Genomic DNA, 15,747 nt, shown 5'->3' with positions numbered 1-15,747 from the left:
GAGGGGCAGCCCGGGGGGAGGGGGGTGCCCTCCCAGACAGCCCCGTTGTAAACACTGGGTGTCCCAGTGAGTCTGCAAAGGGCGTTTGGCGCTCCTGGAAGGCTGCCAGGCTGGAGTCTGGTAGGCTTGAACCGAGCTGTCCTGCCCGTTTCTCATCTGTTTCTCGTTTCAGGAGAGGAGCATCCCTTTGGGAGTCCGGACTCCTTGACTCGCCCCCCTATAAAAGGGCATAGATCGGCAGGTAGGTTTTGACTCGGAGAGGTTCCTGCGAAGGTGCTGAAACGCACGAGACCCGAGGAAATGGAGTTTATTGGGGTTTAGCTCCTTTGCAGGTGTTAGTGTGGTTCTGGCGTGCAGGTGAGGAGATCCCGCTGCTGTTTTTATTGCATACATAAGAGATGGGGAGCGCTTCTCTGCCTTCCGAAAGGATCAGTGCACGTAGGGGCATGCTGAAGCCCTGAGGTGACTGTTTTACCTAGTGCGTCACTTGGAATAGTATTTTGTGACAGCGTTAAAACAGGGACTGGTTTTACTAACGCTGCTTGGTTTTTAAAGGCTGAATTTAAATGAAGCTGCAAAAATAGACCGCTCTAAGGCTGTGCTCCGTACAGCGAGCAGCGTTGCCTGTGAGGAAGTGCCTTGCCTGTCCTTTCTCTGAAGCCCCATGCATACGTTGGTACTTGCTCTTGGACAGTGGTTGTGTTGGCTCTGGTCCTTGTGTGGAAAACTCCGTCCTTCTCAAAACTTTAGAGAGGGGCTGACTTTGTGTAATGCAATCACGTGGCTTTAGCCCGTCATTCCATCAGAAAACTGCAAGCAAATTGTATTTCCTTCCCTTTTACTCTGTTTTGAGTCAGACTGTATACATTATTAGCATGTGGCAATTCTCAAGATGGATGAGTTGGGCTGTCCTAACACTGTTTTCCATTCCCATTTGTATTCTCTGTCGCCAGGCTCTTGTTACAGCTCCAGTGCATGGCCCTAATTATGTGGCACGGCCCTAATTATGTGGCATGGCCGTCAAAAAGGGCTGACGATATTATGCTTCAGCAGCAGAATTTCCAAGGGGTGTGGAAAAATCTTATCTTGAGGGAGGAAGAGAGAGGTTATGAGTATTTCTCTGGGAAAGTACAAAGGTTTATCTGTGAAAAAAGCTGTGGGAAGCTGTTACTGCCAAATGATGGCTGTCAGCATGTCACTAAGCTAACGTGCTTAGTGTTTTAAATGTGGCTGAGCTGCTTTAGGAGGTACAGCTGAGTGGGTTTTTTTAATGTAGATGTCTCTAAAAATGAGGTTGGGGGGGTGAGATGTCCTCTCCCCACCTCTCTGAGCTCTTAACAGTGGTATTTGTACTTTTACGCCTGTTGTGACTATAATCAATATTAAGAGACTCTAATGCTTTATATAGAAGCGAAGGAGTAGTTTTGGCCCTCACAGTCCTCTCACCTGTAGCTATACAGTACTGTCTTTTTTTCTGAAGAGTTTAGGGGAATGCAGGATCTGTGAGGCAGCGGGACAAGCAGGGTGGATTTTTATAAGCACGTAATTGTCATGCTTCCCTGAGACCAGGATGGAAGCAAAACCACAACTTGAGAAACTGGTTTCTGGCTTCTGCTTAGAGGTTTTAAATATAGATTAAGAAACTTGCTTCTGGAGCGAGAAAGGTTTTAGAGCCTACAAACCCTGCCTCCAGTCAGGCATCTCCTAGATCAAGGAGCTAAAGATATATGCTAGCAATCTCCGTTGAAGTTGTCATAAAATATGTAAGTAGAGTGTATGACTGTACAAGTTAAAGGCAGGCGCTAGGTGGTTTTGGCACTCGAGTTTGTGCTGTCTACAGTTGCTGTGGACCTTTGCAGCAAGCGTGTTGCAGGCTTATCTCTGTGTTGAAAAAGATTGAACCCACAGGGATAGATATGTACTAGACTTAAAAGAACAAGTTCTGCCATGTTAAAATAGTGGTTTTATATTTTGATTTATAAACCTGTACTTTATGAACTGGCAGGTTTCTAATCCCTTTGATTAAACTGGTGTATGACATGGGGGTAGTAAGAAGATTACTCTCTCTTGGCAGGTGACTGTGCAGTAGGTGGTTGGCCAGTAGATTTGAGGTGGATCGGAAAATCCTCACTGGGAGGCAGGGATCCTTTGGGTAGGAGGCTTAAGGCCTTGTAAGGAAAGAACAGGCATGTCTGGGCTGGAATATATATATATTTCTAGGAAAGTTAAACTTCATAAAGGGGAGTTTACTTTCCTCTGTAGGGGATGCCATGTGTGCTGTCTGCTTTCAGTAATGCTCTTCCTGTTGGTGATACCCATTGTTAGAGAAGGTGCTGATTCACAAGCTGTCTTCATGGGCAAAACAAAGTTGTATGTAGTTAAATCTTTCTTATAACAACTCTTAAGAACAGTTTGAGAGACACAGAGTACTGAGCGGTGCAAAGAAAGGGAGAGGAATTAAAAAGTATGGACTGCATGAGTAGCCCTCTTTAGAGCCATAGATCTTTCTAGTCTTGTGATTACTGGATGTTGCTACTAGGGAGATTTTCTTTGCAAAACCTCAGTACGTAGTGAAATATTATGGGTATGTTGTTTGGCATTCCTGAAGATCAAGTAATTTGAGTATTTTCATTTTTAGCTTGGTGGGAAATCAGTCACTTAAGAGCTTTTTAAGATGGTTTTGAAAATATAGTATCCTACTTACTATGTGCAAATACTTTACTGTTGTACCTGTGACTTGATGTCTTAGTTTAAAACTTAGAGTTTTCTCCCTTGTTTGTGTTTTGTGGAGTTTTTTTGGTTTTGTTGTACTCCTTTGTATCCTTCACGTACACTGGCATGCTAAAGTTGCCAGAACGGATTAGAAGGCAGCTGTTTTCTTTTCTTGAAGTAAAATTAATAAACACTAGGTGGCAAGCTGTGTGTTGCCCTCACGCGTATGGTAAAAGAGCTATAGAAACACATTGAACCCCAGGAGAACCCGGTACTGTTAAAAGAATAAAAGGGTCCAGTGTGAATGTTATAGAGAAAAAGTTTTCCCAATTGTATTCTTTCCTTTGCTTTTTCCTCTGCTTATGCCCTTCAGCTTGATCGCTGTGTCATAGTCTCTGTTCCACAGCGGTACTACAGCTTTCATTCCATACCTGAACTCCGTCTGCTCCCTCACCTCTACCCTGAATCTGGGCAACCATGTGGTTGTACTTTATCCTTTCAAACCTCTTCTCCTGGTGTTCCACTTTTGACTGGCTTTCCAGCCCTGACCTTTGCTCTGTGACTCCCAGAACCTTACTGGGCTTTATTCTTTCTAGTTAGTAACATTAACTAAGTTTGGTTTCAGCATCTGAATGGCTGTGTAATTTGGAAAACAATCTAAAGGATTCTTCCCAGCTACCTGAGGGGAGTGAGTTAGGAACGTAGGTGCTCTAGATTTCCGTTATGGTTAATGAGAGGGGAAAAAGAGACCCAACCAAAGGATGGCTTCGACTACATAAAAAGGAGACTTATATTCTATATTTGCTTCTCTCCCTTTTCCCCCTCTGTCTAATACTAGGGAAGACGGCACAATTATTGTTTGTAAGTTGCGTGCCCAAAGCTGTGGGAAAAATTTTCTTTACTCCCATGCTTGTGTATTTACTAGTTTACACTGAATCCCTTTAGGGTAAGACATTTCTTGGCTCTTAGCATTTGGTGTCCTCATGTCTGATTGTTTTGGTTTTTTTAAAAGTGTTTTTAAGCCATGGACTCCTAATAATAACAATAAAAAAAGTGTGTTGTGTTGCAGACAGCTGTATTTGTAGTGAACTCATTTGCCATAAGCTTTTCAAGTCTTAGTTGCTTTTGGTTACATTTAAGAAAGTCACTCTTGGGAGATCACTACTTGAAAGTCATTGATTTAGATCATGTATGTTCTGAAACTATGTCTTGGTCCTTCAGTTTTGTGATGTTACGGGCACAAATGATACTGTACCTAGACCAATCCGCTCTCTTATTTTTTCTTTTTGCCTCCTGACAGGCAGTTCTTCAAGTAACTTTCTTCAAGAGAATCCAATAAAGGAAAAAGTGAAGGCTTATGACAGTAACAAACCTGAGAAACCAGCAGGGCATCAACCTAACATTTATACACTGTTAAAAGGTAACAACACTAGTTTTATCAGTACCTTTTCTGTGATGTAACAGACGATGGCTTAAATGTGCTAAAATTAGATTCTTTCAGTTCTATTGCAAGAGGGAGTTGTTGAGTTGAAATCTGAACGGATGAAGAAGTTTTAAAAAAAAAAAAGTGATAATAATTTTCAGGGTGTACTCCTGCCCATGAGTCAAATTAAAACTGATTGTAGCGTGGCAGTCATCTGCTTGGGCATAAAACTTTGAAGTTCAAAACAGTGCAGTTTTAAACTTTGATGAATATGTAGCCATCTTTTTTTTTAAAGCAAAACAAAAAGATGACTAATATTATACCTGCTTCAAAAACTATTATGAGAGTGGATGTTTAATTGCCTCAGGCAAAGTGAAATAAAATGTTCTTTTTCGAAAAAGGTGAGTTACTTTTGACGTTAGCAGGGGGAAGCTGACTATACAAAGTGATTTCAAAGTGAGGGAGCGCTTTTTCTGTTCGTTGCTCAAGAGATTTTTCTCAGTGTGTGTTACAGAAGCAATGGGGAAATACAATGAGGAAGAAAATACGGGATACTTTTTAGCCCGGCAGGAGGTAGTTATGTTGCCACAGGCGGTTTGAATACATCCAAATCGATACACTATGCAAGGGAGGTTTGTAGGAGAACTGGTAACTGGTCAGGAAGTGAGGTAGCGGCTTGCACTCATTTGGTCAGTAATAGCCCTAACCACACAGTGTTTATGGGAGAGCACTGAAAGGAATTGTGAGTATTGACTAACAAAACGGAAACAATAGGAAGGATAATTTTGTGTCATATTGGGAAAAGCAGGGTGAAGGGGCAAATAAAGCCCTTTCTGTTGGATGACAGTAGCTGTCTCCATTTACAGAGGGGTCCAAGAGGCTGTTGTATGGTGCAGGCTTGGTTTGGCAGCACAGCTTATGCTCCTTCCCTAATAACCTTTGAAGATTTCATAGAAAGAGCTAAGAGCACATATGCCTTGCCTGTCTTATTCTGACCTCTGATGTGATAACCAAGTTCTTTCATTTGTGCTTTGGTTTCTGAAGGAAAGGCTGACTTCCTTGAGAAAAATCAAGAGCACCGTTCAACTACATCACAGAGTAAGTAAAAAAAAAATAGATAACTAGTCTTTCCCTGTAATTAAGTGAAAAGTACAGAATTCTTTTGCTTTCCTTTGCTCATGCTTTTTCTTGTGCCCTGGGACACTGTCTGGGAAGGTGGAAAGGGACCCAGGAGGCAGATGCAAATAGAAGCTGGAAAAGGCAGCACATTCCAGAGCCAGAGCCCTTCTATGAGGTTATTCAACTCACTGACCACAGAAAATGACCCACTTTTTTTTTTTTCTTTTTTTTTTTGACTGGGTTAGGGAATGGAGTTGATTCATGGGACAATCTGTAAGTGCAGAGCATGTACTAGTGGCATTGTGGGGGTAAGCTGAGGAAGGGAACAAAATCTTCACCTTTTGGTAGCAGTGAATATTAGATTAGTTTGTACACATCACTTTCCCTTCTAGTCTTTCCTTGAGTAATGGTGGCCTGCTATGATTGAATTAGTTGTCGTATACTCCTGGAGAGGAGCAGTGTCTTTCTTCAGCAAAGTCCAGTGTGTTCATCTAATGACCAACTCCTTGTATGTCAGATTTTTGTCTTTTGTTGTTCTTGTGGATTTGTTGCTTTGTTGTTTTTTTTCCCTCTTGAAAGATAACGTGAAAGAAGAGGGGGAGAAAAAAAATGTTCAGAATTCTTAGTAGCTTTCTGTTCTTAATGTCTCAGTGCTTGTTTCTATCCTGAACAGGTATAGATAAACAGAGCCTTGTAAATCAGAATTCAATTTGGAGAACCTCAGGGGGTTGGTTCGGGTTTTGTTGTTTGGTTGGTTTTTTTTTTTCCTTTAGGGTATGAATCACAGCTGTCTCCTAAATATGAAATCTAGTCTCTGCAAACAGGGCTACATTGTAAAATGTTACAGAATTGAGGTGATTTTGATCTGTTAACTATTAGAAGACTTACGTAAGCTTAGCCAATTACAATCTCCATGTCTGTGCCCTATCAGAGCGGCGGGTTGAAATTACAGAATAGCGTAGCTCATTAAGCCAGTTAAGCTCTGGCTTAAACCAGAGCTGCTTTTAGCACCTTCTGCGATTACATTCATACAGAAACAAGATTATAGAATTTATTTTAGTGTTCTTGAAATAACTACCGCGGGGTGTGTTTGTCCAGTTTATTCTCAATAGTGCCATTGACAGTATCCTGATTTGGTTATATATTATTAAAGAGCCTTCAGCTTTGAACCAGTTGCTGTAGTTCACAAGGAGCCAGACATTCTCATGTCTTTTTAATTAACTGACTAAATGCAGAAAACTTGCTGACCAATAATTGCACTGTACTTATTCATATTGGCCTCTTGGTAAAGTTGTTCATAACACTCTTTTATGGATAATGTCTCTTGTACTTTGCTGTCTGAGCCCATTTAAATAAATAGACCAAAACTATATTTTGAAGTTGAAAGCTTGCATTTTGCTTTAAAAGCACAATTCATCCCAAGAAACTGACTGCTGATGAAGCAGGCCTCTTACCCAAGCTAGATGGAGGGGGGATACGAGACTATGCCTTCAACATACAGCACTGCTTTTGCTACTTACATTTTACGTTATGTTGTTTTTCTAATATGTCTGCTAATTGAACTTTCATTTTTCTGTCCCTCAAATTCTTGAGCAAAATCAGGAAACTTAATTGGGACATGGGATCCTTGAGCAGAAAATAACAGGTTGTTAAATCTCTGCCATTTTGTCATCTTGTACTTGAGATGCCTCCGTTTTTATTTGCAAAACTTTTCAAGAGTTAAAAATCTTCAGGGGTAATTTGTGATCGGTTGGGGACGTGCCTTTTACAGAAGATTGTCAAGATGGCCTAAGAACTGACATGTGGCAAATAGCGTAGATGGAGACTTGGTCTGCCAGTTCAATGGGACTTCTCAGGATAGTAATAGCGGCGAACACGTCGTTTTCCTTGTTTAGGAATAGCCTTGCTTGAGCACAGGAGGGCAAATGATGCAGAAAAGAACAGAAAGTCCCATGCTTGATACAGCCCTTCCCGCGATGAGGTCACAGCCTCGCCTTTGCTCCTACTTAGCAGCACTGCATTCGCTTCAACAAGGTGTTATGCAAAGGTGTTTTCTTAAACTTCCTGTAAGCTTCATACAATTTTGTATGTAAAAGCGTAACTAAGAACAGCTTTTTGTTGAAAATAACGCAGTTGGGTGATTTCAACTCCCTGCTGAATTCCTCGCTGGAAGATTGGTTAAAATTGTTGTCTTAGTATTTTTCTCATGTTCCTTTCTTAATCGCTTAACAGGCAGAAGTAAATTTCAAGATCAGCCCAATGTAGGGAAGCAGTCACAGCCTTTGGCCAAAAGTAAGACTTCTGCTTTCACTTCCATTTCATGCATGTGTTACATTTAACCATTTTCATGCCGGTCCAAGTATTAGATTTCCTGATAGCTGGTGTTAAACTGAGGGCCCTTGCCAGAACAGATGACTTGCTTGCCACAGCATGTGTTTTCAGCGCTAAGGAAGGAAGTCTTGTGTAATAGGTAACATTTTCACCTGAATTTAAGGTCTCCCATCTGTAGTGTTTAGAGAATTTGCTGCAAGATTAAAACTAAGGCAGGCCTAGTGGTGTTCTTATTTAACAGTTGTTGTGTTGCTGTCCTGATAAAAGTTAGGATATAAAAAGGTAGCATAAGGTGTACAGTTCTTTGCTGTTTCCAGGGAGGTTGTTATATTTTGTCACTAATTTTACTGGGAACAGAATCGAGCCTTATGCTTTTAGTAGGTCAAACAAGTGTTAATTTAACTGTTCAAATACAAAACCAAATCAAAATACCTGACATTCTATATGCTTCCTGTGCACTGTTTGCTGTGTGTACTCTTTGTGAAGCTAACTGATCCAAAGACCACAAACATTTTCTGATAGTGTTGATCACCAGTGTTTGAGATGCAAATACTGCTGCAGAAACTATTTTTATCCTTATGGGGATAGGGAGGAGAAGTAAACACAGAAACCATTCTAGTGATGCCAGGTTTTGTATAGGGCTTTTTCTGCAGAGCCTAAACGTAGGAAAAAGCTTGACCTTCATTAGAACTGTTTTAAGCTCTTAGTTTGCATTTGATTAAATAGAGGTCCTTTTTCAGAAGAATGTCCAGTTTCTTACTCAATCTGGAAATGTGTAAAAATGTCCTTTTTTTAATGGTGCTACTTCACCAAGTTGCTAAAGAAGCTCAAAGTTTGTTGGGTTGGTTGGTGGTTTTTTTTAACTAAGACATCTTCTTTATGCTTTGCGACTACTGTACCAGTAGCTTGAGAGTGGGATGAGTTCGTTGAATTCTACTGTTTCCTGTTATTTTCCTTATCTAAGTCCTTGTTTGCTTCCGATTCCTTTTAAAACGTTGTTTTCTTCCTGTTTCCTCCTCCTTTCTATAGAGGATGGTGAATCGCAGAGAGGATTTTACAAGAGCTGGACTTTCTTAGTGGTTCTGTTAATTAGTGTCTCATTGCTTTATGTCCTGTGGAGTGGAATACCAAGCCTTCTGGATGCAACTTTGTCCAGTAGAGATACTAAAATTCTGCAAGCGTTTCGGGCCCAGATGAAGAAACTAAAAAATACTTACCAAAGTCAGGACCCCAATCTGTGGAAAAGAACCCATGTGTTCCTTGAGAAACATCTTAATGCTTCCCATCTGCATTTGGAACCAGCCATCTTACTGCTCACAGCTGGCCAAGAAGCTGAGAAAGCGCTGAGATGCCTAAGTAACGAGATTGCTGATGCTTTTGCCTTGTCCCAGAATGCCACTACCATCAAAATTAACGGGGCAGACAAAGCCATATTGGATAGCGACGTTGTCAAGCTGGAGGTAGATGAGGAGCTCAGCTCTGGATTCAGAGAAGGCAAGAAAGTAGCAGTGGTGCATCGATTTGAGTTGCTGCCTGCAGGCTCCACCTTAATCTTTTACAAGTACTGTGACCATGAAAACGCAGCATTTAAGGATGTGGCCCTCCTGCTGACGGTTCTCCTGGACGAGCAGTCGCTTAGAAAGAGCCTCACCTTGCAAGAAGTTGAGGAGAAAGTCCGGGATTTCCTCTGGGCAAAGTTTACCAGTTCAGATGTTCCTAGTTCTTATAATAGCATGGACACAGATAAGCTGAGTGGACTGTGGAGCCGTATCTCTCATCTTGTGTTGCCTGTTTGGCCTGAAAAGGGCCTCCCTATGGAGGGATGCACATAAAAGTTGCTGGAGAGGACTTGGGAAAGGAGGAAGACAGAAAATGTATGTTGCAATGGTTGAACAGGGAAGGACTTACTGTGGCTGCTGAGTTCAGGAAGCATACGGTCCTTTCTGTGCAAAGAAATTCCACCAGCTGGCAGGGTTGTTTCTGCTAAAGTAACTGGGGCTTCTCTAAATCAGCTGCAGAATGTAAGCAAGGAACTTGCTGGTTGTTGGTAAGTTGTGTTCAGCGACTTATTCAGGCTTGGTGTCCTGGAGCTGGAAGTAAGTGTCCACTATTGCAGAACCACTCCCCTGCTTCTGAAGCTGTCTTGGTTCCCTATTTGCTTTGCTATGAGGAACCTTTTCTGGTGGTGCATAAAGCAGGTATTGCATTTGACAAGGTAATAGGATGCAAAAACATCACCGTCATCTGCCAGAGTTGCTTACTTTTCTTCTAACATAAGAAAAATCATAAACTGAAAATGATGATAAAGTGATGTGAGTCTAAGCACAAGCCTTTTCTTGATCTGTCTGATCACAACGTAGATATCAGCTGTCTCTGGCAACTTCTAGAAGTGGCAAAATTGCTGGAAAGATTTGTGACTTGCAGAGATCCTTTCAGCAAGCATTTCTTCCTTAAATGAGCCTGCCCCAAACAGTTCTGGAAAGTGAGAAAAGCTGAGGTATGAAGGATGGCTTGATGTTAGTAGTACTGATGTCAGTTAAATAATCCTCAGCACCTCTTTGCCTCACTGCTTCCAGGAATTCTCTGCTCTTTGACAAAGTTCTGCAAGTCTTTAAATTGGGGGGAAATGTCAGCTCTGTGTGTGTACTAAAGACCTGTTGCATCTCCTTTCCAAACAAAAGTTTAGGAAGACATAGGTTATTTCTCATTTTAATAAGATAATTATTTTTGCATCAAGAGATTTTATTTATTTGTGGTATTTGGTATCCTAGAAAAAACCTTTCTTCACATGTCTGCATATAGCCTGTTGCTTGCTGTATAAGCTTCTAGTGAAGAACAGATTAGCAATGCATGTTTTTAAAATAAATTTTTGGAGTGCCTCATGCCAAGAATCCTTCACACCAGACTAAAAACATATACTTGTTTCTGTTGTAACTATTTTGCGTAAAAGAATAAGAGAATTGCAGCACTTCCATGTCACTGCTGTTAGTGTATGCTCTTGAACTATTGGTCTGTGTGCATTTGGTTTTATTGAGTATGAAGGAATGTGTGAAAACTGCTCGCAAATTAATAGGATGTTTACTTGTAACAGCCAAGAGATTAGTGGCTCTTGGATCCATCCTTTATTTACAAGCCCTGTGAGCTGTCCAGTTGCAAAAAGTCCTTCTTAACCAGGAAAACCTCTTGAGGTGCTGGACCTTCTGGCTTCTTTGTGCAAGCAAAGGTTTGGGGTGTTACGTGGAATGGACCAAAATCACCTTAAGCACGTAAAAGAACACAGTTTGAGACACACAGAGCTGTGGTCGCTTAAACCTTGAGGTGGATTTGTTCTAACCACTGAGCCAGCAATGGATAGTGCTTTTTATTTTAATGGGAAGAAATACAAACAGTAAAAAGACATGGAAGTGCTGCTGTTTTGGATGTTTAAGAATAGCTCAGGAAGGAAAAGATGGCATTTACGTTTTGGACATTTCACTGGACAAATGTTTTTAAAAAAAAACCAACTGTGACCTACTTCCAAGTGTGTCTTGATAGTGTATCTGTATATTATGTAAACTATTTTAGTAATCATTAAAAATAAATTTACTTCTTTGTTTTATAAGCTGTTTTAGTATTTGCCCATTGACTTTCAAGTGGTCAGACTTTTTTTTACACATTTAAGATTGTTCCTTTTACCTTTGACCAAACACAGATGCCGAAAATACAACCTTTTGCAAAATTTAGAACCTTTAAGAATCTTGAGTGGGGTGGTAGATACTGGGATGCAGATGCATGTATTTGATAGTATCAGGGCTTTTCTCTAACAAGGCTCAATTCAGGAAATTGTAATAGCTCTGAATTGTCTTTTACTTGGTGTTCTTGTACTGTTCCAGCTGAAATCAGAACTGAGGAATTAATGATAAGATATGGTTCACTTGTTTCATTAGTCTGATGTAAGAGTCAGCAGCTGACAAAAGGGATGACTTCATTCTTGTTCCACTCCTAGCTGCATGTTCCTGTACCTCTGCTGTTGCAAACTAGTGCACTGTGAACTGACTGGAGGGACTTTTACTAAAAACTAGCTTAGAAAAAAAGGTATATACTTAGCAGAATTGGCAACCACAAGAAAGACTTAAGTTATGACATGAAAACAGGAGATTCTATGCTCTTAAACTAATAAAACATATGTAATCCAAGTTATTTTCTGTTTCTAAAACTGCCACCCATCCCCCAAGACTATTGGGTATTAAAGAGCTATGTTGCCCCATTTCAAGACAAAATAGGAAGGTGCCTGGAACCTAAAGATTTCATGTTCTACTTAATGTTGTGCCAGACAAAGGAGAATCACTTTTCTTTTTTTTGTTAGTTGTAGGGAGAGTGAGGTATATTTCCAAATATATGGTGCGCTGCTTAATCTGGAAAAATAAATCAGTACTCAGTAGCCCTTACTGGAGGAGGGGAAAGGTTTGGGATTAGAAGACTGTTCCTGCTGTAGAAGAACTGGGTCCTTTTTGTAGCTGTTAGTGGCTTTGTCCTTAAAAGGCTCTCATTAACTATCTGCTGGTACTTAATGCAGATCTCATTAAGTAACTCCTCCTCAGCCAGGGGTGAAGAGTAATGTCTGTCTGTGTTGCTCACAGGCAGCCGATTACTATCCTCCTTGTATAATTATTTCATTGCCTGCAGCAAACATAGCCATTTGATGTTTTTCAAACTGTAAAATATTTTGGCTGCTTCCAGAGAAATCTCTCTTCTGAAGTTGAACTGTCCCTAACTGTCTGCAGATCAGCAAATTAAATAGTCTGTGACAACAAAACTGTGCTTATATAGAGCAAAGACACGAGGTCTGGCCTTGGGACTGAGAAGGGGATGTTTCTTGTTCTGTGAGCTTACAGCATACAAACTTTGGGCAGAACACAATCTTAGGGGAGCAGAACCAGCTACGCACTGCTTTGCAGGCAAAATTTCCAGCACTCTACAAATTGGACTGGAAAACACAGTCGAACCGCTCCTTGGGTTGCGAGCAGACTGACACCCGCAGTTGGCAAGAGCCCCCTTGCAGGTAGCCAACCCACGCGGAAGGTGGAGTGTGGCCCCTCTTCTGCTACTCCTCCTGTTGCCTTTGTGCACCTGGGGGATGGCAATACCCATATTGCCTTCAGCAGTGGACCTTGTAAAAGGGACCTAGAACAACGTGCGGCCCCATCAGTTGTTACCTTGTCTCTCACACCCTGCTCCGAGTCACGCTGCGCTGAGCAGCGGAGTTTTGAGCATGCTAAGCAAGTTCGTTAAAAGAACTCATTTTTTCCCCCATTTTTTTCACACCAACAAAAGCATTTGTTCATGTTCCACAAAGTTAAAAAAAAAAAAAAAAAAAAAAGGTCATGTTTTTCATACCCTTTTTTTTTTTTGAAAATGATTTGAACTAATCAATTCAGCTCAAACTGAGTGCAGAAGGCAAGGTGAGCTCAGCGTTAAGGTAGGCATAAAAGTATTTGCTGTACAGAATGCAGCTACACACACCATCTGCAGTGCAATTGCCAGCGTGCTGTATTTAGGAAAAAAAGAATCTGGTTTTGGAGGTGTGAACAGCTTGCCAGATTCTGTGCAAAGACCCTGTAGCACAGCTGGAAAACAATGAGAATAGATCTGAAGTGATCCCTCTATTTTATAAGCCCAAATCCTGCAGAGAACAGTTCTTCATGCATTGTTTCTGCTGTAAGACAAACTGCAAAATTGTAGCGGTATGTAGGAGAGAGTGGGGGGATGTTCTGTAGTCCTCACAGCTGTGCTGTGTCCTGTTTTATTGTCAGCTCCTGACAGTTGGATTTATAATTGAATGCCTGGACAACCTCATTCCATGTCCAACAGGTGGAAGCACCCTTCCCCAAATTCCTCCGTAGCTCTCGGGAGCCACGTCAATCAAGGAAAGGGGGGAGGGAGTCGGGGGGGCTCCAGCCATCTTTTGGCTGCAATAGCCAGCTGCCCCTTTCTAATTTTAGAAGGGGTGTGCAAGAGTAGTATGGAGTGGAAAACTTTCCAAACCTCTCTCTTAAAGCTGCAATAACCAAGTTAGTGTAAGATGAGATTGTGGCTCTTTACTTCTAACTTACTATCTGTCTCCATCCACCGCTTTCAGTGCTTGCAGAGTGTTTGCTGCGGTTATCTCCGTTGCTTCGCAGTTTAGTGAGCAGTTCATCAAACTGGAGTGTGTTCAGTTCTTCCTTTTCTTTCAGCTGTGGCTCTTTGCAGGTAAACAGTTCCTTTATTTCTAATCTTAGAGAATTTCACAAGATGATTGCATTTTCTGTTAGAATGTCTTTTTTTTTTTATGTGATGCTTGCCTGTCAGAGCGCTATGTCCATTGGTAGGGAACCTTTGAAAAAGTGATCTAAAGTTTTACAATTAAGTTCCACTGACAGATACAGAGAATAAATAAAGTCATGTAGAAGCAAAAACAGTGGACAAATATTGACTATTAGTTTTATTTGACTGACTGAAAACAAATGCTTTTCATGTTTGAGAAAATCCTAATGTGATGCCTTGTTTGCATGAAGATGAAAAGGAGGAGCATCAAACTAGATTAACTGCTTCCAAGCAGAAAAGAGAAACTGTGTTTAAAAGCATAATTAAAGAGGTAGTGCATTACAAAAGTGCTAAATAATTTAAATAGGCTGCCAATCCAGCAATATTAAGCAGTAAATTTAAGCAAACACTAGGTGATGACAGGGAATGTAATAATTTAATTTGCCGTAGTCTGTGATCAGAGATCCCATACACTGTAGTAACATTGTTTTCATTGACTGAATTTGTCATTATTATTATTATTACGTAGAGTCTTCTGCATTTGGGAGGAGCAGATTTGCTCTCTGAGGACTCAGGAGGGAATTAGGCACTACTTACCATTTTTTTCCCATTGGAGCAGTGCTCATCTGTCGGTGTTCATGTATTTTTTCCCTCATCTGGCAAAACAAAATTGTTTTCAAATGTTTAACCACTCACATATCAAGCTTACCTCTTGTTTCAAAGGAGGTATGCTTACGCTGGAAAATATACTCTGTAATTAGTTTGTGTATGTAAAAGAGCCAAATTAAGGTTAAATGGGTATCCTGTAATTGAGACGTGATTAAGTTCTGTGTTGCCTAAGCTTTGCAGCTGTAATGGTCTCTCAGTGTTTTTGTATGGTGTTCCCACATTGGAATAATTTATATGCAAAATGTTGAGCACTCACAAGAGGACAGGCTATGTCAAAATAGTTTAATTCTTTTTGGTTAAGAAAAAAAAAAAGGGGGGGGGCAAGCTCCAGTAGTTTTAGTGCTCCTTTAGTGGTTGGGGTAGATAACTCTCCGCCCCCGTGCTCCCCCAAGAAATTTGGCATCTGTAGTCAAACAATCATACTAATGACTGAAAACCAGGCTCTGGTGAAGTTGTAGACAAGCCCTGAAGTAGACATTCCCAAAATAACTGTAGGAAGAATTTCTTTTTTCCTATTCTAATAAGTTTCTTTCTTCAGTGGAAATAACTTTGTTATAGCTGGATAACATCTTAGACCTATTTTCGAAATGTGGGTGGTTTTAATGCATCTTTAGGGTGGAATCTATGCAGTAGGAGATAGTATACCAACAAACTCTTCCGGGTTTATAATGATTGTTAAAAGTGAAATTACTCAGTCAGAGGTGGTACGCAGTCATCTCTGTGAAGTTTTGCAAATGTTATTTATTTAAACTTAAATTTGGCAACTTGGGAGACTGTAATCAGACGCGTTCATTTTGGAAAAAAAAAATAGATTATTTTTATAAAGATGACTTAGCTGTGAATACAAATGACTAAAAAGCGGTGCCCTAGTTTCGACTGGAGCTGCTTCAGTAATGCCAGCATCAGCGTTGGCACAGCTCTGCAGCGGTGGTTTAATAAACATTGCGAAGTCCTGTTCTTGCATCAAAACCGAGAGCTCTGCCCACAGCTCTTTATTTTTACACCATTTGCATGTGGACTGAACCGGCAAGTCAAGCCTGCACAACCCGGGGAGGGGAGGGGGGAACGCTTTGAGGAAAATAGTGCAAAACGACGTTTTTCTGAGGTCGAGGAAGGGTCTGGCGCCCAGGGAAGCGTGAGGAGACTCGAACCTCCCCGGCCCGTGGGCTGACAGGAGGCCCGGCGGGGCGGCGGGAGGCCTGGCCGCC

At 41.1% G+C, this 15,747-nt stretch overlaps 1 protein-coding gene across 1 annotated transcript in view; it reads left to right on the top strand.

Annotated features, from left to right (window-relative positions):
• LOC104293426 (torsin-1A-interacting protein 1-like) overlaps positions 1-9,417 on the top strand; it is a 12,394-nt gene extending 2,977 nt beyond the window's left edge. Inside the window, exons 2-3 of the mRNA XM_009892931.1 lie at positions 173-241; positions 8,615-9,417. Coding sequence (XP_009891233.1) covers positions 173-241; positions 8,615-9,417 — 872 coding nt within the window. The remainder of the gene's footprint in view (positions 1-172; positions 242-8,614) is intronic.
• Positions 9,418-15,747: the final 6,330 nt, after the last annotated feature.

Source organism: Charadrius vociferus, unplaced genomic scaffold, assembly GCF_000708025.1.
Source record: "Charadrius vociferus isolate BGI_N301 unplaced genomic scaffold, ASM70802v2 scaffold39, whole genome shotgun sequence".
NCBI lineage: Eukaryota > Metazoa > Chordata > Aves > Charadriiformes > Charadriidae > Charadrius > Charadrius vociferus.
The sequence above is the reverse complement of the archived record's forward strand: the minus strand, read 5'-3'. Positions and strand labels throughout refer to the sequence as shown.